Raw genomic sequence first — 18600 nt, forward strand, 5'->3', positions numbered from 1 at the left:
CATCAGGCCTCATCAAGGAAAGCTTTAAGTGATTAGCTCCCAAATATTGGGCTTCAAACTCATGGTAGCCCCAGGTGAGGCTTTCAGAGACCTGATATAGTCCCTTAGACCTACAAATAGCTGATCCCTGCCTCTCGTGGCAGAGGCAGCTTCCAGTAGAGAGGCAAAAATACTGCAGGCCGTTTCTGTCTTACAGGTACTAGGTATGGAGTGTGGCTCAGTTCTGGCCACTGCGTCCTAACGGCAAATTTGCTGGGGGTCTGTGAACACTCTTCCTCCCTGAAACTGACACACCAGCAGAAGTAGCCTCTCATCTTCGCTAGCTGCTGGCTCTTCTATGTGTGCCTTACTTGTCACTGTCCGACAGATGCAGGGAGCCATGGACACCTAGAGACAGGGAGAGGGGGAAGGTGGGAGTGGAGCCCTTGGGTCCTTCAGGACCTTGTAGAACAGTAGGCTTCACTCTGGAACTATCCTGCCTTTAGTGCTTAAATCACTTGTTTAGTTGTGTGTATTTGCAGCAGAAAGTCTTATTTGAAAATATGTTAAATGCAAAAATAAGGACAATGTAGTGACTTCTACTAAAGTGAAATGTACTTAGTTTTTTGGAGTTAAAATGTACTTTCTTTTACAAAGGTGCCTTTTATGGTAATAGTAACTGATAGATTTTTTTATTTTATTTTTTTTAATATCCTTACTTGGCAAAGTAAAAAGTTAGCAATTCTACATCAGAATCCAAAGTAGTTTTGAAATTTTACTGGTCCATGAAATCTGAAAGTCTGGGAACCACCGTTCTGACTTGAGAAAAACTCATTCTTGGACTGGGACTCAGAATTCATTTTTAGCCCAGTTGCTTTCCTTTCTGGCCACTCTTTACCAGGACTTGTGAGTCCAACTCTTGCCCTTCACTCCGTTTCCTGCTTAGAAAGAAGAGAAAGGAAAGGGAAGAACAGTTCCCTAAGCTTTAGCTTTTTTGACTATGATATCAGTACACTTTTGCTCTCTCTTCACTCTCCATACACACCCCAACGCCCCCTTCCCATATACGCTGACACATGCACACACACAGACGCACACACACACTTACTATGGGGATGAACTCTTCTTACCATGTACCTACCCATCACCTATATTCACCAGTTGTTAACACTGGCTCTATTTGTTTTATTATTCTCTTTCTACACTATCCCATTAAAAAAAAAATCAGTTTTCAGAAAGCAATTTGTTAACATCACAACACTTCCCTACAAAAATAACTTTTAATTATGTATTTTAATCCACATTTGAGCCTGGCTATACTTACTAACGGTTATGGCTGGAAATTTTGCAATGGACTTGGAGACTGAAGGAGAAGTTTGAGAGACGTGTCATTAACCAGGGTAGCTTTTGACATGCTGATAGTAAAGAAAAATATGGCTGACGTCATTTGCAGCAACCAGGCAGTTACACCATGGAACACTGTCTTATGTGACTAAAGCTCAGAGCAGCCATGGGCAGAAGGGCCAGAGGAAATTTGTTTTCTCCATGAGTTACTTGTTTTTATAATACTCTTCTGGGACCAAGAAGCAGAGACCTGGATGTTCCTCTTCCCAAATGTGATTGGCAGCAGAAAACAGTACAGGCAGTGGTGGTGTAAGAGTTGTTTTCTCATAAATCCTGGTCTTCTGCAGGCCTGCGAGGCTCAACCTGCCAGAAGAGGCATCTCTCAACTTCTCCCAGCCCCAGTTTCCTCCTCTAGAAAATCAATAATGATGACAAGATCAGGGACAGAATGCACCTATAATAATACTGCCTGGAGTAGAGCCCATAATAGGTGCACATTAAGTGGTGTGTACAATTATGATTACTTTCCCCAAATCTGGTGACAGTACTGAGCAAATTCAATTTTACAATGAAAATATAAATATCTTGTTAACAGTAGCTAGCTGTTTTTTTTAAGAGTCTTTATCTTTTAGAGATACATTCCAAAGTATATATATTTTAAAGTTTATCAATTTTTGACACAAAGAGAGACAGAGCACAAGCGGAGGGGGGCAGAGAGAGAGGGAGACACAGAGACTAAAGCAGGCTTCAGGCTCTGAGCTGTCAGCACAGAGCCCAATGTGGGGCTCAAACTCAGGGACTGCAAGATCATGACCTGAGCCGAAGTTGGACACTCAACCAACTGAGCCACCCAGGCCCCCCAACATTCCAAAGTATTTAAAGGTGAAATGATATGATGTCTGCTTCTGCTCAGATATGGCACAGTAGAGGAGAAGGGCAGATGGAAACAAAACTGTTCATGTTGCTAATTGTGGAGGCTGGGTGACGGAGGAATCATTAAACTGGTCTCTCTACTTTTGCATAGGTGTGACATTTTCCAAAGTAAATAAAAACAAAAACAGACAAACAGAAGTTGGTGATTTCTTGCCTAAGTGAAGGACGTTAAATTGCATATTTTCAACACTATAAGAAACACCTCTCATTTCTCAGCAGCCCTTGCTCTTGTAGAGGACATTGCATTAAATAAACACATAACAGGGGTGCCTGGGTGGCTCAGACAGTTAAGCATCCAACTTAGGATCAGGTCATGATCTCACGGCATGAGTTTGAGCCCCGCATGGGCTCTGTGCTGACAGCATAGAGCCCGCTTCAGATTCTCTGTTCCCCCAACCCCTGCTCCTCTCCTGCTCTCAATCTCTCTCTCTCTTAAAAATAAATAATACATTTAAAAATAAATATACATAATAACTCACTCTCTTCTTCATTAGAACTCCCTGAAGGGGCCCCGTCTATCTGTCTTATCAGGGTTTTTCTCCTAGTTAATTACCAGCAACTGAATTATTATGAAGTTGATAAAAAAGACCAATCTGGTTAAACTATTGGTGGGGGGGATATAAACAAGTTTAAAGTGAAGTTTTCTTGATTCATAGTGATAATGGACTCCAACAGTGTCCCTGACCATGGCTGTCACAGTTAATTTTGAGAAACAAGAATTCCTTGCCACCCAAGGAGACTCTTTTAAAGTTGTTTAGAGAGAGAGGGTGTGAATTTAAAATGATTTGGTTGGGGGAGGGGTAGCATAAGGGATGTAAAAAGTGTGGATTGTGAGGCATGTTCCAGCAAAAATGTTGGGGAAAAAAAACATTGATTTTGATCTTGATATATGAGTATCTGTTTTATAACAAACCCAGGGTGAAAATTCATACTTCAAAGTTTGATGAATAGGGAGTAACTATCCTCTTCAAGAGACGTACTCTCAGAATTCCTTAAGAGTCTCTGTTTACATATCTGTTTACGTATCATTAACAACTTCCTTGAAAACTCTAGGAGGAAGACGGGCCATGGCGGAAGATACTGGAAACTGGATTGTTAGCCCAACACAGACAGTTAAAGACCAGGCTCATCTCGGAATTATGTGAGCAAATGGAAAATGATTCAAGCTACGTAAGTGGAACAGAAGCAGAACTGTGTAAGTAGGGGCCCATCTGTATGGTCGCTGACTCCGTGGTAAAGAAGTAGAGCTCCAAGTCCCGCACACTCAGCCACAGCTTCACTAATGTTGCTGACAGACCCTGGTTAATTAGCCCTCTGGAAGATCAGGTTTAGTTTTTTCTTCAGAGACTCCAGGAAGGAGAATCCTCTAAGGACAGCTGTGTGCTAACTTCTGGACTCCGAGAAGTGGCTTGGCTTCCTGAATTGAAGGGTTACTCAACCCTGGGAGGTCAGAGATCTTTCTTCTCCTTAATAGATAACATGCCATTTAGGTGGTCCAATCTTTCAGCCAATTTTAGAATTTGCAGTAGTAAAACATTTAGTGAAATGTTATATTAATTTTAAGTTGGATTGTAAAACAGTGCCCACAGTTTTTAGACAAAACACCAGCACTTTTCTATGCAAATAAGTGAAATCCGTTAAAGTAGTCACTCAAAGCATATTTGGAGTTCCTCTTGTGGAATCACCTGGGGTCAGTTTGTAAAACACATAAGATATTTGTAGCCAAAATGAGTATATGCAGGTTACTCACCAGATTTGGTTTTGGGCTTTTGCAAAATTCAAATCCATTCTACCCTGGGAGATAGTCCAAACGAACAATTTAAAAACCGTCTTGAATGATGATTTTACTCTTACAATGAGTACAGAGTCATCTCCAGTGATTACTTTGAAGGGTACAACACTCCTCTGGAGTGTTAAGTTCTAATGTATTGATTTAAAAAGCCAGTGGGGCCTGTCTGGCTTAGTCAGAAGAGCTTGTAACTCCAGATCTGGGGATCGTGAGTTCCAGCCCCAAGTTGGGTATAGAGATTACTTAAAAATGAATAAATAAACTTAAAAAAAAAAGCCAGACATAAGAGACGGTTGGTACATGTACTTTCTCTAGTTGACATCAAATGTGGCATGAAATAAAACAGTGTGTCTCCTTCTGTTTCCCTGCAGCAAAAGTTTGCCACATTGGTGGGAAGTTGGACCCTAAGTGTAGTAGGTAATAACATCTTCCTAGCTTACATTCAGAAAATCTTCAAAACTAAATGTGGCTATAGTTTAATAACGCTTCAAAATTTCAGTATACATTTTTTAATCTCAAAATAAAATATTTAATTTCTCAATTTTGCTTTTTTCTGTGTGAAAGTTTAAAATTATGAATCAGGGTGCCTGGGTGGCTCAGTTGGTTGAGTGTCTGACTTCAGCTCAGGTCATGATCTTGCGGTTTCTGAGTTTGAGCCCTGCAATGGGCTCTAGGCTGTCAGTGCAGAGCCCACTTCAGATCCTCTGTCCTCCTCTCTCTGCCTTTCCCCACTGGTTCTCTCTCTCTCTCTCTCTCTCTCTCTCTCTCTCTCTCTCTCTCTAAATAAACTTAAAAAAAAATAAAATAAGATGCGCCTGGATAGCTCAGTTGCTTAAGCATCCGACTTCAGCTCAGGTCATGATCTCACTATTTGTGAGTTCAAGCCCCGCATCAGGCTCTGTGCTGACAGCTCAGAGCCTGGAGCCTGCTTCAGATTCTATGTCTCCCTCTCTCCCTTCCCCTCCCCAACTCTCTCTCTCTCTCAAAAATAAATAAACATTAAACAAATTTTAAAAAATAAAATAAAATTATAAATCAAATTATTTCTTATTGCAGTTAGTTTGGCTGAGAACATCTTTTGTTTTGCTGCCCACTTTAATTCAGACTCCTATTTTAGCCACTTCTGTGTGTGTTTTTCCAGTGTGTCAAAGAATATTCTTGTATGTATTTATTATCTAGATACCTAGGATGATTTCCCAGAGACTATTTTTTTGAAGTTGAGATGTCTTCCTCCTTTATCTTTTTAAAAAAAAATTTTAAGATTTTATTTGTAAGTAACCTCTACACCCAACATGGGGCTTGAACCTACAACCCTGAGATCAAGAGTCTCATGCTCCACTGACTGAGCCAGCTAGGTGCCCCTCCTTTGTCTTTATAATCATAAATACACAGCACCAGTGATTTTTATATTTACAATAATGTACCCCCTAAAACAGAAACTAAATGTCTATTCATTTACATCAGATTAATTTGAATCCTTAAAAATAAAATACCAAAATTGATGATAGGGAAGAGAACAGTATATTTATTAGTTGCCTTTAGACCACAAAAACATTTCCTAGGGTATTTAAGCTTTAGTTGTCCTTCTCCCCAGCCGTTGGCTGGGGAGAAGTTGGGGCAGAGGGGCAGAGGCACACGAGGTCCATCTTGCCAGGCTGAGTCAGGCCAATGCAGCTGCTGGCCTGGGCACAAGCGTGGGCGGCCACCTGTGGCTCCCGGCACAGCTGTTTGGTAGAGGGCCAGCCAAAGCCCGGTCGGTGGGGTGGAGGCAGGTGGCCAGTTGGGCGGCCAATACATTCTGGCATGGGCTGAAAGAACACCTGGTTCCACTCTGTGGACCCACCACAGAAGGTCAAAGAATGTGCCTGCTGGCAGCAACCTGATGGTCCAGCTCTGGCTGAAACAGAGAAACCCACCTTTCTTGAAACTTACCCGAAGCCAACACGGGAATCATTCTGCTCTAGTTGTGTTGAAATAGGTCAGTGAGGCCATCTGGCATGTCTGGAAATGGTGTGGGGGGCTGTCAGACAGGAACAGGCTCTGTGATTCAAAACAGGACATTTCAGGGGAGGTGAGAGCTTTCTCTTGTGTTTGGCTGCTAACTGCCATTGCAGACACCATCCATCCTTGAATATCTCTGACCTTCATTTTCCTCCTCTCCCCATGAACTCTAACTACATGCTTAGAAACCACTCTGGGTCCCCACATATAATTTTGTCACCAGACATAGGAATTTTCATAGTGAACACCACCACCGACAGAGACAAGAGCCCAAAGTTCACCCTTCCCTGACCCCTGAAATCCCTCCCAAGGCCTCAGGCCCACTGTTTCCCAGGAAGAAGGACCCCATTTCTTCTGGTCTGGGGAGTCATTTTCTCTCTGGTAGAGGAGCATCCTTCCAAATTTCCCAGTCCTTGATGCAGACCAGGCAGCTCCCTTTCATGCGCCAGAGAGGTGACACTCCCCTCACTGGTTCTGTGACCCCCTAGCAACTTATTCAACCTCTCTGAGCCCAGAAAGGCTTGTAAATAGGGATTGGCAGTATAGTCCTCATAGTTTTGTTGTAACCCATTCAATGAAAAAACATACATTTAGTGCCTAGCATAGAACTTGCATACAAGAGGTACCTAGCAAATAATGGTTGCATAAATAAGTGACCTTCGTTTGTGCCACTCTCTAGACACAGAGTGGACTGGCTTTGGTTTAGACCTTCCTGCTGACACATTTGCTTGGGATCTTAGGGGCCTCATCTCTATTACTGCCCTGTAGGCTCATAAGGTAGCCTGCTATTCACAAATGCCCTCGCTGGGGGGAAAAAGCAGACCCTTCCAAGAATTACATTGGCCTTGAGCTAGTAGAAGCTAGTACTGTTGAGCCATTGACCTGAAGGCAGTCTGACTTTTGGGAGGCCTGCAGCTGGTGGGATAACTTGCCTCCTTTTATATGAAACCCAAGTTCAGGTATCCAAGTCAAGGTCCAAGAAGAGATCTCTGGATTGAATTTCACAAACCTTAAGGTTTGGAGCAATAAAATCTGACTGGTCAGGCATGATGTTCCATACCCTGAGGTGACTAAGAATATTCAGGCTCCCTAATTCTTGGGTTTGTGACATCATGTGCTATTTGGCCCTTGTGTAACTACACAACATCGTTCTAGCAAAGATAGATATTGCCCTGGAAATTATCTTTCATCATCTATGCAGCCCAAGGTTTTCAGTGGGGTTCGGGGAGCCATCAACCAAGAGATAATACAAGCTTAACCTTGGTTCTCTGACAGAGTGGAGCCAGCCCTCAAAATGCCATTCGACTTTGGGCCTCAGATACCATCTGTGGATGAAATGAGGGACCAGGAATGCTAGAAATAACCCTCTGAGAAAAAAGATGGGAGAAAAGACCGTTTTCCTTTTAAGTTACAGCTTGAGGTTTTCAAGGCTGAGGCACAAACCATTTTGAACAGCTGTTCTTTTCGAAAACATATGTTAGTTTATTCCACACATTCTGATGATACGAATGAGAAAGAATTCCAAATGCAGCTTATCTGTCACTTTTTTATTCAGTGACTGATCTTTTCTCTTTTTGCAACCAGTTATTTAGAATTTTCTAGTCCTCCTGGGCTGTAACTTTTTTTTCTTGCTGAAAGTATTTTCCCTTGACTTTTCAAAGTAATGAATCTTGTCCTAGCCACACAAATTCACATTTTTGTTACAAAGATCAATATCCGACTTTTCTTCCTAATTCACTGGAAAAATGTCAAAAAAAAAATGCTCTTTTTGGAGCATAAAAGCTGAAAGTCGATCCTGGTGCTCTCTAGAGACTGGTAGAATCTCCATGGAGAGCAGAGCACTGTCCTTCGAGTCAGTACCCTAAGTAGGACAGTACCCTTTAGATATTTCAGTGGGAGAAAACAATTAACTAGAAGCTTAAAAACAACTGTAGATGAGAAGACAGACTAGCATCTGTGGAATCTAAGCTAAGGCAAACCTCATTTTTTGGTATTCCCCCCTCCCCAGCCCCTAGCAAACTACTCTTTGCAAGTGCAGTGGGAAATTAAAACAGTTGGTTCCAGAGTCTTCTCATTAACTGAGGATTCATAATACTCCAACTTCTGGCTCCTAGAATGACCTTGGAGAAATACTCCCCAAAACTATCTAATGGCGGCACCTGATTTCTTCAGGTGAGGTGGAATGTGTGCGCGGGTGGGTATGGAAGGAAGGAAGTGGATTGAAGCACAATCTGCTTAGGTTTTCCACATCTTCTTATATGATTGATGAGACTGTCATTATGAACATACACAAATAGCTAAGCATGCAGAAGGGCCACCTTTATGTTAGCTGCTGAGTTTCAAAAACTGCTGAGTTACCTTTGCATATGATAATACCCCAGCTCCGCGATGGCTGAACCATTAGTTCAGCCTAAGAGGAAATGTCTGAAGGTGGAAAAGTATGCCCTTCATGATTCTATGCTCCCTGCTGAATCTGAATAGAAAAATCTTTCAAATATGAATACTTTTGTTCAGCACCTTTTCCACAATGAAATATCTTGCATCCTCTTCTATGTGAAAGCATTTACATGGAAAGCAAAAGAAGGTGGGGGCAAAAGAGTCATGGGTCAATCTGGACTTCTTTTCTAGTGCTAGAACAGCTGACTAGTGGCATCTGGGGACAGAGCTCCACCAGGAATATCTAAAGCCCTTGTATTTAATATTACTGAAATACAAATATATGCAATTTCTGAAGACTGTAATAAGGATGCATACAACAGATTATCTCTATCCCAGATGCTATCTGGAGAATTTGGATAATGTAGTGTTAGGAAAGGAAAGATCCTCCTACTGAAAGTTTCACACCAGCTTTTCAGGGAATAGACAACCTTCATCTGAATCATTCTTACAAGCTGAATTTTTATTTTCACTAAATTATCTATGTTAAAAAAAAATCTGTGCCTGGTGTGGAATTTCACTCCATCAAGTGTTACAATGACTTTTTCATTTTTGTTACAAGCAGGAGAATGAATGTAGGACAAGTGTTAGGAAACATGGCAATAAATTAGAATATAATTTACAAAAGCAAAAAAAAAAGTAACAGTGTACCACATTAATACTGAGTATAAAATAATAAGCAACAACTAATCACAATAATACAAAGGTAATTTCATTCTGTATTATTAAGGATACCTATGTGACATTCACTCCAATAAAATTCCTAATGAAATGGACGGTTTGGGGAGTTATATGTATCTCAAGGGCTTTAATCAGTTGGGTAGATTTTACCTTTCCTTTTTGGCAGGATATTGTGCTGATGGCAGATACGGTTCTCAGACATAGGGCACCAGTTTCCTTGGGTCTCTCTAAGTAGTCCGTATAGCACACTACTTTCGGAGGGCCTGCCATGGTGGCTTAGCCTCCACTGACAATCCTATTGCTATTATTTAGGAAGAGAGCATCATGTAGCCACGTGGTTGACTACAGAGTAGCAGCGGTATTGTGATGTGCTGTAGAATATGATGTGTTCCCCCACTCAGGGGAAACCTTCTGTGCTTGGTTCCTTCTAGCAGAGTAATCCGATGCTGCGATGCTGCTCCTGGAAGCTCTCTACTCCTGGCCTCGGGACTGGTGCACACTCCTGAGGGAACACTAGCTGCCCCTTCTTCTAGGGCCAGTCAAGGTGGCCCAAGGCAACAGTCCTCATGATGTTAGTTTCCAGGTGAGGTGAAGAATAGACTCAAGTTAGTCAATTAAGAAATCTTTTTGGAATAAAACCATGAGCTGATATTTATATTTGGGGAAAGACAGGTCCTGATGGCAAATCTATGCCTAAAATGCCACAGAAACCACCCATCCTTTCTTTATTCCACCAGGGCACATTAGCACCAATTTAACCACTCTTTACGAGGCACCAAGTGAATTCAGCGCTGGGGGCGCACTGCTCATGGGCTGCCTCCCCCCTCACTGAATAGATAGCACGCTGGCTGGTCTTCTAAGAGCAGTAAAGAGAGCGGCCCTGGCAATTTTTGGGTATCGTCAGTAGCTTTCTCTGGAAAGCTCAGGGACATGAGCTGTGGTGTTGAGACAGAAAGCAGGTGAGAAAATATTGATGACCATGACTGAGTGTGCAGAACAACAGCCCGTGCTGACTGTCCATAGCAAACCTGAAGGTTAGGTTGGTTTTTGAAGTCTGTGAGTCTCTTTTCCTTTCTGAAAAAACCTAATCATCTACATTAGGTCATGGTGTAGGTGAAACACCGGACATGTAGTATGAGAGCACAGTGATGGATTGAAGTCGAACATACTCTTTAACTGCAAGTAGCATCTTTACAAAGTAGCCATTTGGTTGGAGTTTGAGGTGTTCGTGTAGCATGGTGTACACATCGTGTAGGACACAAAGCACATTCATCAAGAACCTGCTGCAAGCTACAAGTGTTCAAGTACAAAATATATATAAGTACCCTCTTCTTTTTTGCTTTCTTTTAATCTCGCTGTTGAATCTTTTGATGAGCATGACATGAAACTTGTGGATAGGGAAACTATGAGCTAGTCAATTTAATTTAGGATTTTGGATTTGATTCTAGAATTTGACTTGCCCAAGAAACTTGGTTTCACATTTAATTGCCATTCAGAGTATCCATAAAAAATACAAAATAGTTGGTTGAGTGACTATTAAAATTATGCTTTATGATCTCTAGGCTTCATGAGTTTTTCTTCTTTGGTTGTTATCCCTTGCCTACTTTAAAAACTCACAGAAATAGCACATTTATGTGCAAGCACACTCATCTACCCACACACTCAAAAGCGCCCGCTCACACACACACACTTGCTCTCATATAAATAAATGCCCTTCTGCCATATCAAAGAAGGGACATCTGGAACCCATCACAATTGTCAGCGAAAGGGTCTGCCTGGTTGTTGCCGAGCCAGTCTATCTTTTGCACAGCACCATTTCAGTAAGCTCAACATGCATGCAAAAATCCAACGGGGCAGAAGCTGTCCTGTGGCCGGTGAGGTTGTAAACACAACTGAGCTGGGGTGACTCACATAAGGACTCAGGCATCCTGTGTGATGGCAGCAAAGGGCCCGGTTCTTCAGTCTCTACCATACCCCAGGTCTGGCTTCTGCATGAAACTGAAATGTTTTTCTCTTAAAGTTTTAATGGAAATCTCAGCTTCACTTGCACAATGGCAAGTTGGCCCCAGTCTCTTAGCACAGAATTTATAGACTTGCACGGCCGCAGTAACTGATGCGCTGCCTTAAACTGAGTCCTTCCTTGTTGTTCAGTTTAATATAGTTTATATATGGCTCACAGCAGTGTTCAGAACAGGGGGATTAGTCCTAAGGAAATTAAGTGGAATGAAGAAAAATAATACAAACTTTCATTACTTTTGATTTATAATTGCTCCTTAAATTACAGTTAAAAGCCCGTTTTAGAATTTAAATTGTGGTGCTGTTGTATTGAGATAAAGTATAGTAAATATTTTTAAGCTATGACTTAAGATTTCTGAATCTTCTTTACTTCCATAGTTGACCAAGTCATAACAGCTACATTTTAAACGGTTTTAAATACAAATGGATTCAGTGTCATTGCTAAGTCCATAATAAAAATTATCTTAATGGTCCAAGGAGGTAAACAGGCTATTGGATTTACTCGAAAGAACACAAACGCTCCACAGTAAGCAAGTCTCCCTGTGTTGTTTGGATCTCTCCGATCTGGCATTCCCTCCTAATACCGTGTCCAGCACTTTGGATCAATAAATCCCACTTCACAGAAGTTAAAATAATATTGAAATCCTGTCAGCTAGGGCTGACCAGTGGTTACGTTTTCCACAGGGTAATGCATTTGCAAGGACATCAATCCTCTTCCTCTGGGTGGCTCTCTTTGATGGACGCATTTCCACGATGAAATGACAAGGCTCCCTCTCTGGCTCTCCACGGGTCAGTGTCCTTGGCAGGTCTTACAACACATCTGTCTGAAGTATGCTCGACTACAGAACTTGAACTTGAGCACCAGCGGGCAATACGCCACTTTGTTCACATCTTTGCACTCTAGCGAATGGGGGCAGAAAATGGAAAACAATTAGAGGCACATAAACAAGTGCAGAAACAGGCCAGTGAGGCTCCACGTTCATATCCAGCAAGGACCCCCTTGCACCAATCCACCTTGGCTTCCACGTCCATGTGGTTTTTGTTTTTGTTTTTAAGCATACCCTGTATGGTACAGCCTACCAGAAACATTCTTTTGATATATTTTAACAAATTTTTTTAAAAAATGGTTGCAAGGCTTTTCTCCCAGACTTTTACAAGTATGGTGCATGCCCACTGTGTCTTGAAAGAATTACCATTTGTTGGGATAAGTGATCACTTTAGACAGCTTGGAAACATGAGTCATTTTTCTTACAGCGCTTTTATTGCTTCTTTCTCAAGGGTTATTTTATTCAGCAGTGCAAGGTTATCCAAAATCAAACATGAGTTGCATTGTTTGATAGCAAAGTACACATGTCTCCAGAGAATCTGTGCATCTGTGAGGCGTGGGGATGGGCCTGGGTGAATGAAAAGGATTGCTGACAGTGGCCTAGATTCAGCAACTACACTAGACAAAGAGGAAAACTTGGAGGGGTTGGCCTCAAATGGCAGCAGTCTGTGGGTTATGGAAACATGTAGAAATGTCTTTTTTTAATTTGGAAGTGAGACATGGCCTTCTTTTTTCCTATGTGTATTTTCTCCTCAGTGCTAGAACTGCCACAGTTGAGGTCTGCAGTTCTTGCAGCCAGAAGGTGAATAAATGATTCTTTCTCCATCTCCCCTTGAGACTGGTTGCAGAAGATGGGGTGAAGGGGCCAGTGTAGAGAAAGGGACACCGGCCTTTGATCCTCAGCACCCCTCTCACCCCCACATAACCCCACTGCTGCTAATAATGATATTCTTCTGTAGTCCTCTGGTCACTTTTATCTGGGGATTTTAAAATACTTTGTAAACCTAGTAATTAAATTTCCATATGCCTCCCAGAATCAAAGTTCCACCCTCACTTTTCCAGGTGGTTATACTGAAGCATCCTGGGTAAATTACTGAAGGTAATTAGAATCAGGCAGAACAGTGGGTGAAATTCAGTGTAACAGGACAGTTGTGTTGTTGCTTGCTTGCTTGCTTGCTTGCTTGCTGGTTTATTTTCATGTTTTTTCCTGGCTTCAGAAATCCACTGAACACGTAAGAAATCATATACATGGTACATAAGCCATAAGATAAACCTGAGAAGTGACATGCAAAGGAATGGGCAAGCTTTCAGTTCTTATTACTGAAAAGTTAGGTAATAACGTTATAGACCTCACGTTCCAGGCTCTTTTAGGGAAAGACTTAAATTTTATTTTATTTTATTTTATTTTATTTTATTTTATTTTATTTTATTTTATTTTATTTTATTTTATTTTTTTGTATTTATAATTCTGGTGGTTTATTGATGATACATGTAGGTGTTTCATTTAATCATTATCAAGTTATAATTTTATCATTACACACAACTGATTGTTTTTAAAGTATCATGTATAGAAGACCCCTTAATCAAGGGGTAGAAGTGATATAGCTTCACCTCAAATCTATAATTGTACATACATGAATTAACCTTACATTGTTGGAATCTTCCTGGGGATGCCTAGTTCTACTAAACACTATTCTTGACAATGTAAGTATTGCTTTATATTAAAGACTTAAATTTTAAACTGGAGTCCTCAATCATCTGCAAACCTAAGCTCTGCACCATCAAACTCCCTTACTCATGATTTGACTAGCAAAGAGTAATAGTCAGAATTTTGAGTAGAACATTTCCACAGTAGGATTCTCAATACATTTAAGTTTTGGCTGAAAGAAGGGAAGAGAGACAAGAAAAAATTCTTTAAACTGTGCACTAAAAAAAAAAGTCAGATGATTTTTGATGAATCAAGAATGAATTTGAGGTGAAAAGATCTCCACATATTTTAATTTGGAGGTCACTTTGTACTTTTTTTTCTTTTTCTCTCTGTCATGACCAGTAAAAGGCAATCAAAACAGGTTTAGACTAAGAATAATTGTGTAAAAAGAAAAAAAAAAGTGTTATCCATGTTACTAAGAGCGAGATTTTGTCAAGGGTCAAGGTAACGCAATTATTAAAATGATGAGAAGGGTGCCTGAGTGGTTCAATAGGTTCAGTGTCTGGCTCTTGATTTTGGTTCAGGTCATAATCTCATGATTCATGGGTTCCAGCCCTGCACTGGGCTCTGCACTGAGCGTGGAGCCTGCTTGGGATTCTCTCTCTCTCTCTCTCTCTCTCTCTCTCTCTCTCTCTCTCTCCTCTCTCTGCCCCTTCCCCGTTCATGCATGCTCACTCTCTCTCTCTTTCTCTTAAAATAGATTTAAAATAATAAAATAAAATAAAATAAAATAAAATAAAATAAAATAAAATAAAATAAAATAAAATAAAGAGAAAAGCTAATACAGTACCACTCATCTTTAATCTAAATCGTCTTCATGAAGCATCGGGCCAGCAGAGACCACCCCCCTCAAAATCTGCAGCAGCGCTTGGTGGGACAGCTTCAAGTACAAAGTAAATGTTAGCTTTGGTCTTCTTTGCCAAAATATAAAGATGATTTGGTTGACAGACAGATAGAGGAGGACTGGTTGCTTTAATAGTACAAGGAAATAAGATTAGGGGCTAGACTGTTCCGGTTTAATCCTAGTTTTGTCATTTACTGGCTTTATGACTCTGAACAAATAGTTCAGCTTCTCTGTGCTGGAGCTGCCCCATCTCTAAACAGGGATGATGAGAGTTCTCCCTTCCACATGTAACATGTACATCCTGTGATGCCACTCAGAGCAGTGCACAGGATATCAGCACTTGATAAGTGTAAGATAGTGACTTAACTATTTTTGTTACCACTGTTAGTTATTACCTCTTACCACCTAATGACAGTAAATTGCCCTCTGGCTTTCTCAATGAGGATGCAATATTTTGATTACTAGTGAGAAGGTGCTGTCCTATTGACACAAGTCAGTATTTTCTGGGGTGCAATTTTATTGGGAGACTCATCACTCCATTTTTGGAAGAGTTGCTGCTGGTCCAGGAAAATTCTGAGATGAGTAAAATACAAGCAAATTCACAGATTCTTCTTTTAGATTTAGACTTGGGAATCTGATTATAAACAGCAGATAATAAATAATGAATAAAAAATATTCATAAGTTGTTTCTCCCTCCAATCACCCCTCCATTCACCCATTTAGGCTATTACAAATCTAAGTCAGGATTCAGCAACTTAAGTGGGTGCTTGAAATGAGGGGACTCTCCTCAGTATGCCAAGGCCTAGAGCGCAGTATTTGGCCAGGAGCAGGGTGGAGCCTCGGGGTAGGCTAAAAACTGGCTGTGGGGTATCCCTCTCTGAAATTTCCAATACCCCTCTCAAGTTTGTTGTCAATTAAGTTGATTCCATCCAGCTTGATTGAAAGCAGGAAGTCATGTGGGTCCTGGGAGCAGAACCAAGCTTAGGGAGGTAGTGACTCTTTAGGAGTGCACCAGACTCGCCTGCACCAGAAGTATAAAACAGTGGTGATGAGTGGCAGATCTGGAGTCGGCTGCGCCTGGGGGGTAAATTCTGGAGCTGCTACCTCCCAGTATTTGGTTGTCCTGGGCCAGGTTCCATCACCTCTCTAAGCCTCAGTTTCTTCATCTGTGAAGTAGAGACTGTGACAAGACCTGCTCACAGGATGTGGTGAGTGGGGCTCACATGGGTGCTTACAAAATGCATGGCCATGGCACCGCACAGAGAAAGCACTCAGCCTGTTAGCTCTGTTACAATTTTCACCAACACATCTGCCTCTGAGATCAACCACCATGTACTGTTTCTCTGGGATCCCTGTCAAAATGTGCATTAGGCTCTCAGGAAGGGTTACACACTGGCATGCATAAGCAAATTAACAAAAAGATATTAAACAGAGAGCAGGTAAATCATGATGAGAGAGATGGGGAAAAGGCAACACTGGGGACTCCAAGGCTGGGACCTTGGGCCTTGATGAGACATTCAAGTGGAGACACTGGGGCTGTGTGAGGACACAGAGCCTGGAGTGTGGGGAGCTCTCCCAAAGGAGGGCCCCAGTGGAAGCTCCTGTTCCTACTTCTTGGTTTTGCCTTCTAAAGACTGCCTAGATAAGAAGAATCAGCCTTTGCACTCATGGAAATTATTTATCAGAGAAGGTAACCATAACTGGTCTTTCATTCTCTTAGTCTTTTAAAGCCACAAGCGCTTAATCCAATAACAATCATCATGTTAAAAATAATGTATCACATGCCTCCTATGTACCAGGAAATGCCCGTGGTTTTATATATTTATATATTGAACGCTTTTATGTATAATAAAACATCAGGTTTATACAGATGGCAAGACTGAAGCTCACAGAGGTTAGGACACCCATGCTTGTCACCCAGGTAGTCAGTTTAAGAGCTGGGGTTAGGATGCTCGGCATGAAACTGCAAAAAAATTTCTACCTGTAAGGCAGACCCTTGTCAACCCTTGGTGACATCATCATCAGAAACGCTTTGATCAGCATCATCATGCTCTGCCACCACGGAAAAAGGGGAATTTTTAACAAATATTTTATTTTTAAGCAATCTCTATACCCAGCCTGGGGCTCGAACTCACAACCCCCAAAACAAGAGTAGCATGCTCCACCAAGTGGATCAAGTGAGGCCCCTGGAGAAGGGGACTTCTTTTTTCTTAATTTTTTTTTATATTTATTTATTTTTGAGAAACAGAGTGACAAAGTGTGAGCGGGGGAGGGGCAGACAGAGAGGGAGACACAGAATCTGAAGCAAGCTCCAGGCTCTGAGCTAACGGTCAGCACAGAGCCTGATGTGGGGCCTGAACCCACAAACTGTGAGATCATGATCTGAGCCGAAGTCAGACGCTCAACCGACTGAGCCACCCAGGCGCCCCGGGGACTTTTTTTTTTTTAATGTTTATTTATTTTTGAGAGAGAGAGAGAAACTGCGAGTAGGGGAGGGATAGAAAGGGAGGTTGACACAGAATCCAAAGCAGGCTTCAGTCTCTGAGCTGTCAGCACAGAGCCCTAAGCGAGGATAGACCCACAAATTGCGGGATCACAACCTGAGTCAAAGTCAGACACTTAACCGACTGAGCCACCCAGGTGTCCCAGGCAAATGTTTTTTAAAAGCAGTTCTAGGTCACAGGTATTCAAAATGGCATGAATGCTTTTCTTCGGCTTTACTGTCCTCCTTCAATTGTGTAAAATGACATGAGTGGAAGGTGATTTGAGTTGCACCATGGAGTTTTAAAGCTCCACTATTACAGAAAGCTGAACATAATCTTAAATATATTAGTAGCAGTATTAAATTATACTGGGGCATTCAGCCCATCTGCCACTTTTTTTTAGCTTACCTAGAGAGGACTGATGTGTTGAGCTCTTGGACTGACTCATTGACATTCTGCTCATGTAGTCAAGAAGACTTTAATTACAAAAATTATTCACTAGTCTGCTTCATTCTCAAAGCCATTAAAAATATGAAATAATGTAAGTGATGAGTCACTAAATTCTATACCCGAAACTAATATTACATTGTATGTTAACTAACTGGAATTTAAATAAAAACTTGGAAAAACAATGAAATAATCTCACCCTTGAGCCAATACACAGTACAGATCACATTTGTGGTAAAACCATTCTGGAAAAGTTGTACATAAATTAAACCACGGTTTCCCATTGAAATCAAAACAATAATAAATGTTCTGTTTTAGTTTCTGAATGATCTTCAGTATGTGCTGATTTCTAGCTAATCTCTAAAATATCTAATAATTAAAAGTTTCTCTATACTTAAGTAATACATAACCTGTAAATAAACTATTCTACTAGGACACCTATGAAAAGGAATCCTTTAGTAAGAATCTTTTTGTAACATGATTACCCTGTAATTAATCTATTTGGAAGGTTTTGTCTTGACTATCATATTTTCTTCGTGTAGATACACTTATATGTATTGCTTTTGAAGTAGTGGTATCTAAGCCAGCAGGGTCAAGCATTTTAAGGTGAAGGCTTAATTTTCTCTTCTGCTCTCATCATGTACCAGCTAAGTACTCTCCTGGGAAGAGAAAGAAAAGACACTTACTCTACCTTTTCTCTTGTGAGGCCATTGGAAGGGTGAGAGGTCCTTACTGTGTGGCTTCCAGGGAATATTTTGTGGGCCTAACTAGTCTCTCCTTTTTTTGCATCCTACCTGTCCCTGAAAACAAAATTTCACTTTACCCAAGTCCAAAGATTTCTAGTGGGGAAGGCAATTTGTGGGGTATTCCTACATTTTTCTCAGGGACGCTTGGGAATATATTAAGGGCTGAAAGCCAACCCCTAGGCCCTGTGATATGAGCCAGACCCATAAGTAACCTGCCAGGTATGCAAGAGTGGGTCTCACTGGTAATCTGGGTTTTGGTAGACTTGAATGATAAAATAAGACAACCTGTTTCATGGCAACACATGAATCTACTTATCACTGATGTGCCAGTGGGTTTTTCCACAGGTGCTTTACATTAATCTTTCAA

At 41.2% G+C, this 18600-nt stretch overlaps 1 protein-coding gene across 1 annotated transcript in view; it reads right to left on the reverse strand.

The window, feature by feature from the left end:
• Positions 1-8924: 8924 nt before the first annotated feature.
• ADAMTS6 (ADAM metallopeptidase with thrombospondin type 1 motif 6) overlaps positions 8925-18600 on the reverse strand; it is a 295540-nt gene continuing 285864 nt past the window's right edge. Inside the window, exon 24 of the mRNA XM_023257025.2 lies at positions 8925-12079. Coding sequence (XP_023112793.2) covers positions 11970-12079 — 110 coding nt within the window. The 3' untranslated portion in view covers positions 8925-11969. The remainder of the gene's footprint in view (positions 12080-18600) is intronic.

The sequence above is a fragment of the Felis catus genome, chromosome A1, assembly GCF_018350175.1.
Source record: "Felis catus isolate Fca126 chromosome A1, F.catus_Fca126_mat1.0, whole genome shotgun sequence".
Lineage (NCBI taxonomy): Eukaryota > Metazoa > Chordata > Mammalia > Carnivora > Felidae > Felis > Felis catus.